The sequence below is a fragment of the Lepisma saccharinum genome, chromosome 8 (genome assembly GCF_977018435.1).
Source record: "Lepisma saccharinum chromosome 8, izLepSacc3.1, whole genome shotgun sequence".
NCBI lineage: Eukaryota > Metazoa > Arthropoda > Insecta > Zygentoma > Lepismatidae > Lepisma > Lepisma saccharinum.
Window position 1 is genome coordinate 12,947,206 of NC_139236.1, and position 16,512 is coordinate 12,963,717.

Below are 16,512 nucleotides of genomic sequence, written 5' to 3' on the forward strand. Positions count from 1 at the left end.
GATAGTAGCTGTCATTTATCACAGAATATGTGTGTTCTTGGCAACCCTGGAAGGCATCGCTTCACGACGGGATATGGCGTCACAAATGCAATCAAATGTTACAGGCGGCAAAACGGGCTTTTTTGAATGACTGCAGTGCCGAAATGATGCACCAACCAAGAAAAATGTTACTGAGAAAAGTTGTTTGTTTTGATGTCCCCTATACGTTTCCGTGGTCCATGGGTGCCATTAAAATGACACCCTGTATATTTTACAAGACTTACACCGTATTATTAAGAGGGAAAACAAAGAACATTTTCAAACTCTACTTGTTAACAGTACAATAGATACAGGTAATGGACAAAATAATATGAACCGCTTGGTTTGCAAAGGCCTATATACGCCGTCGTGGAAAAGGAACAACACTCAGCAGAGATTTCAACCATGTAGTGGCGATGAAAGCAAACATATCAGTCTATCAGAAGCTGGTGTGAGAGTTGCATGCGAGCAGTCAGCTATCTGTCAAATGCAGGTATGTCCGACCTTTCAGAATCCAAAAGAGGCATGATCATAGGAGCCCGCCTGGCTGGAGCATCTGTGACAAAAACAGCTACACTTGTTGGTGTAGCACGGAGCACAGTGTCAACTGTTCTGACAGCCTACAGACAACATGGAAAGACACCGTCTGCAAAGGAGAATAGTGGGCGAAAAACAAAGTTATCCAACAGGGATCGGCCAAATGTGCTGGTTACTGAGACCGATGAGTAAAAGAAGCCATAGCCATATCACAGGAAAGCACCAATCTCAACAGGGATGTGGGACTCCAGCTCAGTCACGCCTGGAACTCACTCCTCTGTAAAAACAAAGCTCCAGCTAATAAGAACAGAAGGATCCAGAACAAGCCAATAAGAAGACAGAGTCCAAACTCCACCCATAATAGTCATAGTCATATATTTAACCCTACACTGGTCTGCATTTCTATATTCCCTGATGATGAGAGCAATGTATGTGCTCGAAACGTTGGAAGCCAACACCAACTTAACCTGGTTGGTAACCCGAGAACACTTGTTCAAAATAAATCATAATTAGCATGGTTTACCATGAACTTTTATTTGAAATCTTAGAGCTACCTTTTATCACTTTTCAGTCACTTATCACAGCAATGTTCTGTAAATACATCGCATTTCTAAATCGTGTCCAAAAAAAGTGGCAGGTAAATAAACCCAAAATTTTCATACATCAGAAAAATAAATGTTTTGTTTTTCTCTAAAAAACATAGATTAAAAAAAATAATATTTTCCAAAAAGTTTATTCCAAATAATATAGACCATCACAGCAAAATATCACATTAGTTACTTAATACATGATACAGACACTATTGCATACAACTGATTGCAGATATGAATGGTAACAAAAACTGTTAATTACTTACGTTTGACTTAAGTGATCTGTTGGTTGAGGATAGATTCTAAAATTATTAACAGAAATTCAAAGAAAAGCATTGTAGGAAAAGCTTATATTCTAAGATTTCTTAAGATAAACATTTAATGGTAATAATTAGTAACAAATATGTTTAACTTTCCTGAGCTTGACAGTACAGTTTAGGAAAGTACCATTCAACTATTGAAATGATATTAAAATGGTTATTACTAAAAGTAATTCCTTCTTCATGTAGAAATCGGACATTTAAAGGTTGCCAAATTGAAATTATATTGTATGAAACTTACACACGGGAAAAGTGAATGGTACATTTGAGTAACATTTCAGTCATGGGATCCTTGAATCTTAAAAAAATGCCCCACTAAATGACCCTGCAAGAAGGAAGCCTTATTTGCCTACCATAAACAGAATATAACAGTTTTACATTCTATGCAATTTTAAGTTGTGTGTGTGTGTGTTACAAAAAGAAAACTAAATTGAAGTGTGTGTGTGTTACAAAAAGAAAACTAAATTGAACTATGTAAAATAACAAAACTAAACTTAAGAAAATTCTAACCAAAATACATGAATTTTACATTCTAATTTCAATAAATTTTCTTTGTTAAAAAACAATAATCCAACTAAATCAGCTAATTTTTCCTCTTCTTCCTATCACGTAATAATTTCTGCACATGACTACATTTAAGCACTCCTTAACAAAGTGGTCCCACACATTCATTTATTGAAAACATTCTGGAATGTCTAAAATATATTTATCACTGTTCTAAATGTACAAAAGTTTGTAGCTAACAAGCATACTTTTAGGCCCACTTTAGACAAAAGTATTTTTCTTAACATTTCTGCTACAATCAAGAAATTGTATAGCATTTTCATTCCATATGATATTCTCCTGGCATATTTCACAGATGGAATCAATCATAATTTTCTTAGCATCTTGTGTAGCATAACCAATCAGAAGTGCAGATGTAATGATAACCAAGCGTGAGGTAAACAATGTCACTTCACATTCTTAAAAGCAGAGAGCTGTTCAATGAGGAGGAACAACATTTTCTATGAAACAGTTTTAGGTACAAATCAATGGCACAGCTCCTCTTTAAATTACATCTCTTCATCTTTAAACTTATTATTTATTAAATGAAAATGTGTAAATCAATATGATTTTCATGCAGTATGTCTTATCTAATGTTCTCTGCAAGCTTCACGTCAATTTCAAATGCTAACCTGAAGTGCTCTAAGAATTTTGGAAGCATTTACATAGAATTTATGCTAGTAAAGATGTTAAAAGGAAATACTTCCATCTAAAGCAGGCCTTAGGATATCTTGCATTACAACATAATTGATTTGTCTTGCAGCAGAATAATATAACTTAATATTCTTTTTCAATGTTGCATACATGTTTGCACATACAAATTAGAGTAGAATGTTTTCTTGCAAGGTACAAAGTTTACATGAAAAATTCTATATTGGAAAAATATTATTATGAGCCACAAAAATAATACTATTGACCCAAATATCACCAATTTCTGCCTGTTACAGCATCATGCACTTATTGGACCCTGAAAAACTGCTAACAACAGACTAACTTGTTGATAAGCATAAGGAACTTATTGCACTATGAAAAATTGCTAACAGACAAACTTGTTGATAATGATACTTTTTTATTTTATATATATAATAGTGCAAATACAACAGAACAGATTCTGCGATTTGAAGTTACAACTTTCCCATTTAGTTATCAACAATTTTCAGCTATCAAACCTAAAATAGCCACATCAATTAGGATCCTCCAGTTGCAAACATACTGTACTTTAATTTCAGTGCCTTATACATGCTTTTATGAAAGTGTATATTTGTGAAGCATTAACGAGGCATTTACAAGTCAGCATATATATTCTTGTATACAATAGGACCATATGAAGCTGTTTGCATGTTCTTGTCTATGAAGTCCCCAATCTTACCCTGAAGTTCATCTGCTGAAGGAAAATTGACACTTTGCTCTACATCCACATGCTGGTGGGTGGCAGACATAACCCTGGTGGGATCCGAGCTTTCACACGGTGGTTGCGAGCAAGAAACAACATCAAAGATTCATCTGATTCCCAGGACAACTCTCAGTCATCATACTCCGGTCTTTCATTCTCCTCTCTGCCAGAGCATCACCCATGCTCTCAAGAAAATTTCGCTTCCACTTGGCAGCAGTTGCACTGGCAGCATTCTCAATCATGCGGGAGGGAGAATCCTTTGCTGCCGACAAAGAAATCACAGCCTTCACAGCAGACTGCAGAACATCACCTTCGAATATTGCTTTCTTAAATTCCTCACTGATGATATCTACTGCAAAATTGCTCAGATAATGGCTTGCAAATGCTGATCCATATTGGTTCAGAACGTCATTGAGAGCCGATTTCAGCAGTTGCTCAAAGGAATGATCCAGGATAGTTCCTGACAGATACTTGGTGTCTGAACTCTGATGCTCCTGATCATCAACGGCCTTCTCTCCAAATTCTACGCAGGATGGTTTTAGGCTACTTCTAACTTCTCTTTCTGAGCTTAAGGTTGAAGATTTTTCAATATGTTCACCATCAGTTTCTATCTCGCAGAATTTATCTCCTGTTTCAGCAGAGCAGATATTAAACATCTCCATGGGCTTTGACTGTTCTCTGAAAATTAATGTACAGGAATGATTACTATCTTTAGAGGAAACACATGTTTCGTGGACAACCTAAGTCAATTAGTTAACACACCCAAATTTTACGTACCTACCACTAGGTGGCCTAATTTAAGACACTACTAATAATACCATATGAATAAATTACAACTGTTTCCAAACAGATTCCAAGTGGAAAGTAACTATTCCCTTCCTTATTCCTCATTAGGGCTCTATTGGAAAACTGGCGACTCCCCTGGTGACAGAACAATGGGGTTTAGAGTGTATGAACTCAACAATACTACTTTCCATCTCTTCCAAGTTTCTGAAATGGGAATCCGCTAGGTGGTGCTGCAGGGAATGGAACAGGTTAGGGGCTTGGAGGGGTCAGGTTATGGGGACGAGGTAGAACCTCCCACCGCAATGAATAGGGTGTTTCCTTAGTTTATTTTACCGCGTTGTGTGGCCTGCCGTTGTCATGCAGAAATATCACCTGCCAAATCCCACTGTCGGTAAATAATCTTTTCCTCTCAATTTTGTTTCTCAAACAAATCAGTTGACGTTAAACTGTGGACTTTTGACCAACAGCTGCTCCAATTCTTCATCCACCAGTTTCTTTGGCCATCCATCGTAAAGATTGAAACTCCCCTCCCTGAATTGCCGAAAGTGCTTCCTGCAGGTGCTGTGTGACACGGCTTCCTCAACCAACACAGAACAAATTATTTCCTTTGCCTCAGTGGCATTTTACTTCAGTTGAAAAAAAAAAAGCATGCAGTGCCCAAAGTGCTGCTTCTTTATTTCATCTGCTAGTCAGGCATTTTACCTTTTCAGGTTGGTATTTGGAGTGCATAAACATGGCAGTGAAGGTTCCAATTTGAACTTTCAGAACAGTAAAGTAAAATAGGTGAGATGTAATACTTTAGGGGCTGAGAATTAACCTTTAGTGGACTGGAGCCTCTTCTATGTGTAAGTATCTATAGATGGGGACATTTCGAGCATGCGCATTTCAAACTTGCCGTGATATGAAAAAAAAAATGTATTTAATAGAAGAAATAGTTGTCGTAGAGTGATAAAATCAGTTTTGTTTCTTTATTGGAATAACGAGGCTTTTATCAGAGTTGGAATCCATACATTGTACTCTAAAGAATGGAAGTTAAACGAAGAAGAAGAAAATCAATTTTTTTTAAAAAAAATGGTATGCCTCTGTGGCCACCACAATACAAGACCAAAGTGATTGATTGGTTGATTTGGTCTTTTAAGTCCACTTTATGAACAGTAAGGCAAATCGGGACTAAACCTACAGTTTAAAGTAGGATCCGAACCACTATCTGCCTCCACCGGGTATCGAACCCAGGATCCCTTGATTACAAGGCGATGATGCTATCACTGACCAAAGTGATTGAAAAAAATGTAATATGCAGCAGTGGTACATCCCTACAAGGATGCAAAGTTTCATTGAAAACACGCTGATACTTCTTGGAGATAAAAATAATAATGTAGTGTTGCCAGCTTATACAAACAATCTCCCGACAGGTGAAGAGATTAATTTAAACACCCAATACATCAAACTTTATTAGCCGGAAAAAAAATCCCTATTTATTTATTTATTTATTTACTCAGAGTTTCAGATACAGTCTTATGTTGCCATTTTACACTGAAACAACATAAAGTAGAAACAAAAAATAACAAAAGATGAAAACAATAACAAGATGGGAGAGATTTATATGTTCTTGGTTAGTAATATACAAAAATTACGTTCTGGAAGGAAAATATCTACATTCAGGGGAAGTTTGTTGTACATTTCTGGGAGCCTGTAAAACAAGGAGCGTTGTAGAAGGGATATACTAGTGGTTGGGTTGTGGAAGAGTTGCAGGTTGCGCGTTTGCTTTTGGGGTACCCTAAGTGTGAATTCACTGATTAGGAGATCTGTTCGGATTTTGCCATTCATTATCTTGTATAAAAATTTCATGTTGGCTAGATCACGACGAAAGGATGGAGTGTGAATATTCAGAGCAGCCATGGTGTCTGATTTGGATACAAGTCGAAAGGAAGGTATTCTATGGCGAACAATTGCAAGAAAGAAACTGAGAACAGAATCTATTCTGGTGAGATTGGTTTTTGAAGCCATTGCCCAAATTGGGGAACAGTATTCAAGGATGGGCGAGATGAAAGATTTAAAGAATAAAGCAAGAGATGGGCTTTTTTACTGGTAGCTATAATGTGATAATTAAAAGTGAGTTTTTCATCCATTATAATACCTAGGTCCTTTTGGGTGGAGATGTTTTGGATTGGATTGTTTTCAATAGAATAAGTAGACACCACTTTATTCTTTTTTAGGGAATAAGTAAGGAAAGAGCATTTCTGAGGGTTTAGTTCTAAATTCCATTGACGACACCATTTAACAAGTTCTGTGAGAGCATTTTGAAGAATCATCATGTCATGATGCGATGAGATCTCCTTGAAGAGTTTACAATCATCCGCAAACAAAAGTATATTGATAGGGAGAGAGGACAGTTTTTCAGGGAGGTCATCCATGTACAGAAGGAATAGAAGTGGGCCTAAGACACTCCCCTGAGGAACTCCAGACAAAACGGGAAGAAAGTTAGAAGAGGTACCTGAAAGAAGAACACGTTGTTCACGCTCATGGAGGTAGTCCTGGAGTAAAGAGAGAAATTTGCCATGGATGTTAAATCTGGATGATAATTTATGAAGAAGAAATTTATGATTAATTTTGTCAAAGGCTTTCGAAATGTCCAAATATATAGTGTCAAGTTGGGAGTTATTATCAATAGCTCTGGCAGCATGCGAAAGTAAGACAGAAATATTTGTTAGGCAAGAGCTGCCTGGAAGAAAACCATGTTGTGCTGTGTTGATATATGGTGACGTAAACTGAAGTAACCTGTTTTTGATGAGTTTTTCACAAATAATTGATAGTGGCGATAGAAGTGAGATTGGTCTATAGGATTTTACACATTTTTTATCTCCAGATTTGTGAATGGGCACAATGTTGGCCCGTTTGAAGTTTTTAGGAAACACACCCTTAGAGAAACATTTGTTGAATAAGGCAGACAGAGGAAGAGCCAAGGAGTCGGCAGTTTTGCATAGGAATATTGTGGGGATTTCATCTGGAGGTAGGGACCGGTGGAGGGGCAATGAAGCGAGAAGGTATTTTACTTCCTTGGTGGATGTTTTGATTGAAGATAGTGTGTGAGGACAGACAGGATTTAAGTGGGGGAGAGGGTCAGAAACAGAGGGAGATGAGAAGTTCTGATGAAAAAAAAACATTGAAAAGTTCGGCTCTTTCTTCTGTACTAGCAATATCAGTATTGTTGAACAATTTCTTTAGGTATACGTGGGCTTTGTTTTCTTGAATTTAGTAATGTGAAGAATCTCTTAGGGTTTATAGTACATTCGGTTGTTATGTTATTTATGTGTTCACTATATTTTTTTCTGAGTAGGTATTTTGAATGACGTCTGATGCCACAATAGGTACCGTGAGTGTGAACATTAGGATGCTGTTTCCATAGGTACCAAGCCTGTTCTTTATTTTTTAACACAAAGAGAACTTCTCTGTCGAACCAGATGGGGTATTTCGTAGATCTCGGTCTCGCAGTGGGCACGAAGTTTTTAATCGTGGCATGCAGAATTTCAACAAAGTTCTCAACGGCTTCATTCACTTCCTCTTCCATCAAAAAAAAACAAGGGTAGGCGTTGAGCGCATGCTGGATGACATTCCACGGAGCTTTTCGCCATTTGGGGGGGGGGGGGGGGGTTGGTTCTGGTTGACGGATTCCTTGTCTTTCTTCATGGTAGGTAGGTGCGTTGTGACGTCGAGTGAGTCATGGTCGGAGGTTAGAAGATTTTTTCCTGTAGTTACCTGCATATTAGGCAGGGTTGCCAGTACATAATCAAGGTTGCTGTCACCACATGTTTTATTCAAGTTGAACTGGTTTAACCCTATTCCGTGAATGAACGTATCAATAAACCACTGATCATTTTGGCAGTTTATAGTTCCCGTATTTGGGCTTTCCAATTGATGGACAGGTTGAAATCACCAAATAACATAATATCACCACTTGTCATTGCTGCTAATACAGAATCCCTGCAGGCTTCAAGGATAGAAATAGGAGAGTTCTTACGTGGGCGATAATACGATCCAATTAGCAATTTTTTGTTTTTTTTTAAAATTGAGTTCTATCCAAATAATTTCACAGTCCTTGATTAGGTCTCTTCGTATTTTACAATTCCATTTAACATTAACGCAGATCATCACTCGTCCACCACGACGACTTGCACGGTCATTTCTAAATACATTGAAATGCTTTAAAAATGGAAATTCACTATCCATCACCGAGTCGTTTAGCCAAGTTTCGGTGAAAACTAAGCAGTCATATTGCAGTAGCTCGCTTAAGTGAATGTCACAGTCAGAAAGTTTGTTTTTAATACTTTGCACGTTCTGGGAATATACGGAAAAAACAGCATCATTTCCTTGGGAGAGTCCTGGGTTGACATGGATGTCACCACACAAGAGCACGAGGCACAAGAGGTGAAAGTAACCGAGTGTGGATCGCTTACCTCGCGGTCGTTGGTCCTTGGACGTCCGTAGTTCCATCATGGCTGCGGTCAGGCTCGAAGAAGTTCCAGCGGCCGGAAAAAGAAAGTTCCTATTTCCTGTTTTCCACGTCTCCAATAATGAGACACTGTTATATTTTGATTATACAACATAGCTTACATGTAAATTTTTATTGAGAAATTGATTGTAATATTCTGTTTATAATACTTATTTCATTCCCATAATCCTTTATTGGAGTTAAATATCTTTACATTCTCTCTCTCCCTCTCACACACTTATGTGCAGACACATGCATGCATGAATGTTCATTACACATGATATAAACAATAACACTGCAACATTCAGGCAAAAAAAGGAATTTTCAAATAGCACACACATGAAATACTAATAATAAAAAAAAACTAAAAAAACTTACAAATACTGATTTAATAAAACAGTGGAATATTTTCAATTTCTACTTGACTTTCCTTCTATCACAATGTTCAATGAAATCTTTCACGATCTCTTGGTGTCAATATTTTCCCTTACATACTTGACACACATTTTCAGCTTGCATCAGGGCACATTGTTTATTTGCCTAAAAATGCCGAGGGAGTTGTGATTTCAACACTGAAGGCTGAAGAGACATGCTGAACAAATTCACGATAGGCCATTATTGTGTAATTTATTTCTTGTCAGGAGCATAGCTTCAATATCTAGATGTCTGCATTCCTGTTTGGTTTATACTGAACCATTGGCTGTTGTATCCCAACATTTCACTTGGCAGTAGCTGTATATCGCTTTGGTGGTAGTTTTTTCTTGGAGATGACACACCTTTAACAGAAGCCTCTCCTGCATGTTAACCTCTGAGGATGACACATTTCAAGTGAATTTCCACTTTAAAAGGATGTTCATATATATATATAAAAAAGTAACATTATTCCCCCTCCAGCAGAATGACGGAATTTTAGTGGAGGTGAAATTTATACATTGTATCTCATAATAATCAAAGTTAAAGGAAGAAGAAAAAGAAAATCAAATCAAAATTTTAGAAAAAACAATGGTATTTGGCATGCACCTGTGGCCACCACACTAGACCAAAGTGAATGAAAAATGTAATGATAGGGATGGCCAAGAAATCCACATTCCAGTAAATTTGAAATACAAATTCGTAAAATTTACTGTCCAGATTTTGGAGGGAGATTTCGGAGGAAATCCAGGTTTTGGATGGAATTTACATTTCAAAGTGAAAACGGATTATGGAGACAAAACAGATTTTGGAAGGAAAATGGATTACTGGGGGCAAATGGATTTCGGAGACAATCTGGATTTCGATCCATATTTTCTATAATTGTTGCATGAATTGATCAATATACTCTAATCTGCCACCCAAACACCGGCCTTTTTTCCACGTAGTACACCCTGAACTGCATTTAACACACTAACGAATCTCTGGTATCTGAACTCACAGCCAGTGAAATACATCAAATCAACTAATGTAATCTGTCATTCTCCTAATAAAGTATGGGTTATTATAAATTCCTTCTCACTTTAAATGGATAAAATAAAATATCCCCTGTACAAAGAGAAGTACACAGTGAGCAATTGAAGACCATCAGGGAAGGGACACTAAAATTCCAGAAATAGGGAGGTTATATATCAAGATTGACACAGGAAAGATAGGAATGATAGCCAAGAGGCTTTACAACAGGTGACGACATCGAGTCCTTTCGCTACTTTATTTGTACACTGGAGTGGATACATAATTTTAATCAGAAGATTTGGTAATACTAATAAAGTAGTAACAAGAGCAGACTGCTTGTTTCAGAGTTACGTTGCTACATTACAAGAATGTAACATCGGCAAGATCCACTGTATAACTAATTCTCTTTTGTTAAATTTATCACGTTGTTAAAACTGTATCATTAATCAAACTAAAAATAAATGCCTGATGAAGGGAACTTGAGTCTCCTGAAATGTTACAAAAACTCTGTTTTTATGCTTGTAACAGCTGTAAACTACAGGAGAAATAATAATGTTGAAAGTTATACAATAGTAAATTGTTACACAAAAGTTATACGAAAGAAAACTTGGGATGCTCAGACCCACCTGGCCTCCCTGGTTTCAAAGCCTCTGCAATGCATGCCAAAATTATGGCATATGCAATTCAGATGCCATACTAGTGAACTTAAAAATATAAAAGTAACTTTACCTTCCTGAATATGACAAGGGACTTGAAGCTTCTACATATGAAGACTCTTCTCTTCTGTGTGTTTCCCCATAAAACTCCTGTTGAGAAATAAAAGCAGCTGAAGTTTCTGCCAATAAAATACCTTTTTGAACTCACAATCAGAAGACAACAAGTATTTTCTAACTTACGTATTGCAGCATTTGTAAAAGCTAATAACAATGATTTCTCCAGAGCAATGTGCCCTCTCCCTCTGATCTGCAACCATAGCAGGAATTATGCAATGTGATGCAGAGAAAGGTAGCATCTTTAAAATTGCATGAAGTAATAACAAAGTAGCAGACTTTTGTACTAGTTATTTATACAAATATTTGGTTGGTAAAAATAGGCATATTAAAAAATATATATGCCTATATCAGCTTATAACAATAGAACTGGTTGAAATTAGAATGTTGAGTGACTCAGCCCTAAGGCTATTTGACCCTTTCATGAAATACAGGACAAGTCCCTTATAAAGAATAATTTCAAGGACAGTTCTTAAATGAAACAAATCTTCATAAGTAAAAGATATTATGTGCAGACAAGGTCCTTGACAAGACTAAAACCAATAAAATATCTGGGGAATAAAATTTCCATACCTATGTTAAAATATGAGGTTGTAAAGAGTATTCATTACACTTAGGGATATAACACAGTTCCACAGAGATTTATCCTGCAAGAATGCAACCCACGATATACTACATGGAGGTGAGGTTACACTTGGGTGACTTACCACTGCTCTGCCCCCCCTCCCCCCCTCTGCCAGAACTGACTTGAAATTTTGAATTATATTTCAGTTCTGTCGTTTTTTTTATTAATATACATATAAAGGTATCACTTACTTGAATTATGAAAAAAAAATACATTGTTACTATTATTAACAAGCAGAAATTGAAAAAGTCCTTTGCCACACTTGTAATATTATGAGATTTTTTAAAAAGGCTATAACTCCTAAACCACAGCATTTTTATGATATATTTCCCTTTTACACATAATAGAGAAAAATAAATCAACACTTCAACAATGTGTGGCAATTACCGGTCCAGGGGGGATGTGGGGACAAGGGAGCAATTTTCAAAATTTGTGAAGAACCACACAGCAGTAATCAATGTGTCATTTATTGAAAACTACACATGATATTTCAGTTCTTTCTTTTTTACACATTAGTATACATATAAAGGTATGACATACTCGAATTACAAAATAATATGTGCATTGTTCCAGAAATTGTTTCCATAAGCTGGCAACACTGCCGCTCTTATACAGTGTTATTATTTTTCCCCCCAAGAAGTATTAGCCTATTTTCAACGAAACTTTGCACGGTTGTAGGAATGTACCTCTGCTACATACTACATTTTTTATTTACGTTGGTCTTCTTCTTCCTTTAATATTCATTATTAGGAGGCACAATGTATAACAATTACCTCTGCTAAAAGCCCTGTCTTTAAGGAAAAACACAAAACTGATTTCATTGCTCTACAACAATTAGTTCTTGAGCTACGATTTTTTTTTTTGTATTTCACAACAAATTTGAAAGGTTTGTGCTTGAAAAGGTCCTGTCCTCAGAGGCTATCCAGGTGCATGAGGCTCCGTCCACTACAGGTTAATCTGTCTCATCCCTATAATGCAATAGAAAAATAATGGTATACTCACAAATGTTCTCCTGTACGACCTTGAGGTTTCTGCTAGTATATCAGGAATGGCACAATCCCCATCCCCTGTGTTCATCATCTTATTTGATCCAGGATCCAATGAATAACAATTATTACATTGTTCTAAGGTAGATCCACTGCTTCCTTCCTTGGAATGACTACTGGAGGTGGAGACTGCTTCATTCTTCTCTTCATATTCCAGTTCCTCATCTGTATCACTTGACACGTACAGTTCTCCAAGATAATTTTCCATGCATCTATCTTCGAAAGAGCTTAAATATAAACACAGTCAGTAAGAAACAAAATACACAGAACTACCACAAGCTTGCAATATGCATGTATTAAAATAGTATCTCGTCCAGGAGACTATAAAATCAACAACAAATTCCATGGATGAAAAGGGCATAAAAAAATCAAGTGGAGCAAAAAAAAAAGGGGGGGTATGTGCAAGATGAAAGCAACTCTCCATTTCTGATCTTCTAAGTTTCGAAGCTGTGCACAGTGTTTGATATATGTGTGGGGGGGAGGGGGAGGAGGGGAGGAGTGTACCATTACTCTAGCTAACAAAACTTGCATAAAGCATCCCCACCTATCACTAAGCTTCATCAAGCATCCACCACATACAAAATCCCACTTTGAGCATTGATTGTGAACTTTATACATGTTGATTTTTATTTCATATAGTAAAAACAATTCAAGTCTTTATTTGTATGCTTGTTACAACCAAGGGCAAGCATTGACATTTGGGGTTAAGCTATGAACTGAATATGGTTCCATTTCACACAGATATGTATTAATACTTGTATTAATACTTGTATTAATAATAAAAAGTAGTGTTCTTCTCTGCTTTGCACCATGCCATGAACTCGTATAGGGGGTGTGGTGTTAGGGTCCCACACTTTCTTGATCATGGCCGAAGGTGGGAATGATGTGATCAGCACCATGCCCCTGGTACTCTAGGAGCTAGCTCCACTTTCGTGTGCACTGAAATGTACCCTCAGTTTAACTTCACAAGCTTTAAATACATGGTCCTAGTATGTAGAAAAAAATGGTCACATGACTTGATTTTTGATCCTTCAGCCTCCATATTGGATTCATATTATCTTTTATCATTTGAATCCTTTAAATAAGACCTTGGATTTGTGTTCTTATCACTTTTTCGTTAAAATCAACAATACTGCCAGAAATTTGAAAAATATAAATTAGGCACAAAATTTACAATAATATACCGTATTTACTCATGTATAATGCACACTATTTTCCAAAAAAATTTGCCCCCAAAACTGTGGTGTGTATTATGCACGGAATAATTCGGACAGCCAATATAAAACCGTACAGGGTCATTCCATGATTTTGATGGTTGCATTAATTTTTCATGTTTACAAAACCCTAGTATGTTATATATTGTTGTAAAGCTTAAATCCCGCATTTTCTGAATATGGCAACGGTATTACATTCAAGATAAAGACACTAATATGAAATGCGGTTGAAATACAATCATCACAAAATGAAGGAACATTTTGATTCTTATGGTACTTTGGATGAAAGAAAAGATAAGGAAAAAGAAAATAATAATTAAAATGTATTACTGGCCAAATAATATTATATATATGGAATATGCCAATGCCTTAATGGAAGAAATCTCGTGCTGTTAACTGCTAGTTTGAGGATCTTGAATGTGCCTCATATAAATGTTCCATTAGTCATGCATATATATTTTGAAATAATTCTTGAAGCTTTCCTGGCAGCAAATACTGAAGGAAGCCTATCTGGAAATCACCTGGCTGATTGCCTAAGAAAACCTCTTCTATATATTTTGAAGTTTTTTTTTATAAAAAGTAACGAGGAATAAGCAAAACCACATGTAAAATTTTGAAGGCCATTTCCCATGATTTTTCATTATATAATATAATGTTCTGCAACATCAAGAAAAGCAGTGCCATTCTGGTGGAATTCGAACATGCACCTCCAGTCACATCGGATGCATATCAGCGGTATTTGTTGGCCGATAAATAATAGAAAATAACTTCCTGAGCACTGCAAATCCATAACTTAATTTTGATCTTGCTTTCTACTATTACAGAATAAATAAGGTGGTTAAAGAGTGAAAGCTTTTGGATGCTAAACACAGTGGAGGGAGATGGGGGAGGTGGCATGGGTTGGTGACTGGTTGTTTACACAAGAGGATATTCTCCTCTTGGTCCACATAGCAACAAGTGACTCATTGAATAGGTATGGTGTCATTCACTCTTGATCGGGATAGCAAGAACTTAGCTAAGAAAGCCATTTCTTGAAACTGGATTGTACTGTGCATTATATATGAGATAAATTGTTTGTCAATTTTCCCCATCAAAAACCAGGGTGCACATTATACACATGTAAATACGGTAGTCAAATTATGTTTTATCGAAGAAAATCACCTATTTCTGCAAGGCTCTCTGGCTTCTTAGAAGAGGTAATTAATTTTTGTCAAACTTTACGCCGGAAGAAGCCCATTTATGGTGCAGGGTGCCTTGAAAGTAACGTGTTCTGATTCCGCACCTTGGCCATTTCGGTGGTAACGATGATGAAATCGGCTGCTTTCAATTTGTACCACAGGGATTTGTAGCCACAAATAAAAATGTGGGATTAGGCTCACCGTTACCTCTTATATGGCCCTCCTTACTTATTTTATTTTGAGGCAGTGGTGGCGATTGGGTTCCAAAACATGGAGAAATGTGTCAAAACGGAGGGGTCAAAATCAGGTTACTTTCCCCTGGCAGATAAGGTTTAGTATAGTGCAGGGATAAAAGTTGTAAAAAGTGTGTGAGTGGGGGGAGGAACTGCCACTGTTTCAGGCATTAAGTTTAGTGTAAATATGGTGTAATATGTCCTGCGATCAATTGCTCAAGTAGCTACTGGCCCTGTAGGCAAAAAAGTTCGCTCTTTCCTGTAAGGTGCATGAGAAGATGAAAAATATCATTGAAAATGTAGTTATATTTATGCATTGAAGGTTTCTGAAAGATGAATTCAACAGTTACAGACAATTGAAATTGTCACTCAGGAAGCAGACACCAAAATCATCAATTAACATTGATGAGTTTGTACCAGCCATTAGATCTGTACGTTTTGTGGAAACATTATTTATTTTATCACATCCTGACAGTACATGAATAACACGAAATGCAGAGGCAACATGTGCTACTAATTTCTGCATAAAAGTGTGCAATGGGACAGTCCTCTGGGTTTTCACTGATCCACAGTGCATCCAAACCTCCTCAAGCTTGTGTAAGTGAGACATGAGTCACCAGAATATCAGTATCAGTGGATATAAAGACCTATAGGCACCGAAACCATGTGATGATGATTCTGTCTTCAGCCTCTTAATTGTTGCACCTCAAATCAAGGGTCTCATTCAAGACATATTTTGTCACAACTACACATTTGAATTTGTCATTAGGGTGCTCACCTCTAGGAAAGAGGGAACCCTGGCAACTCATGTTTATTCAGTGCGTAGGCACATAAGCTTCCATGCTTACTGGAAGTGGTTTTTTATCATTAAGAAATCTTATGTCCATCAAATCAATTTTTCCCCTACCTCGTCGTCCAGTCCCTTTAATACTTTTTTGGATTTCAAGTAAAAATACACATATTAAGTAACAAATCAATGTATGAAAATTCCAAAATGTGCATTTTTTTTCCTTCCCCTAGCCTAAGCCATAAAGTCAACTACCACTGTTGTATCTGATTTTGATGCTGTAAAGTCCTTTAGAGAAGGTTTACTAAATAACATTTCAAGTTCATGCATAAGTCAGACTTCACACTTTTCTTGCATTCTTGCATGAAAAAAAAAATATGTTTGTGTTATGATTAGTTGTTTTAAGTTCATTTCTTTATGCACAAATAGGTAAATTGGGACTCAACATCTGACTTACCTTTTTTGATTTACTTTCAAATTCAAATTCAAATTTACTTTATTAAAGGGCGAGGTTCAGCCTGTGGCTGTTCTCCCACCTAACCCAGTTTGACATTTACC

At 36.7% G+C, this 16,512-nt stretch overlaps 1 protein-coding gene across 3 annotated transcripts in view; it reads right to left on the reverse strand.

Moving 5' to 3' along the window:
* Window positions 1–1,284: 1,284 nt before the first annotated feature.
* Window positions 1,285–16,512, reverse strand: part of LOC145990862 (uncharacterized) — a 141,279-nt gene continuing 126,051 nt past the window's right edge. For all 3 annotated transcript variants that reach the window (XM_083126307.1, XM_083126306.1, XM_083126305.1), the window contains exons 5-7: window positions 12,499–12,769; window positions 10,831–10,907; window positions 1,285–4,079 (exon numbers count right to left, since the gene is read on the reverse strand). In XM_083126307.1, the coding sequence (XP_082982433.1) occupies window positions 3,500–4,079; window positions 10,831–10,907; window positions 12,499–12,769 (928 nt within the window). In that variant the 3' untranslated portion in view covers window positions 1,285–3,499. The remainder of the gene's footprint in view (window positions 4,080–10,830; window positions 10,908–12,498; window positions 12,770–16,512) is intronic.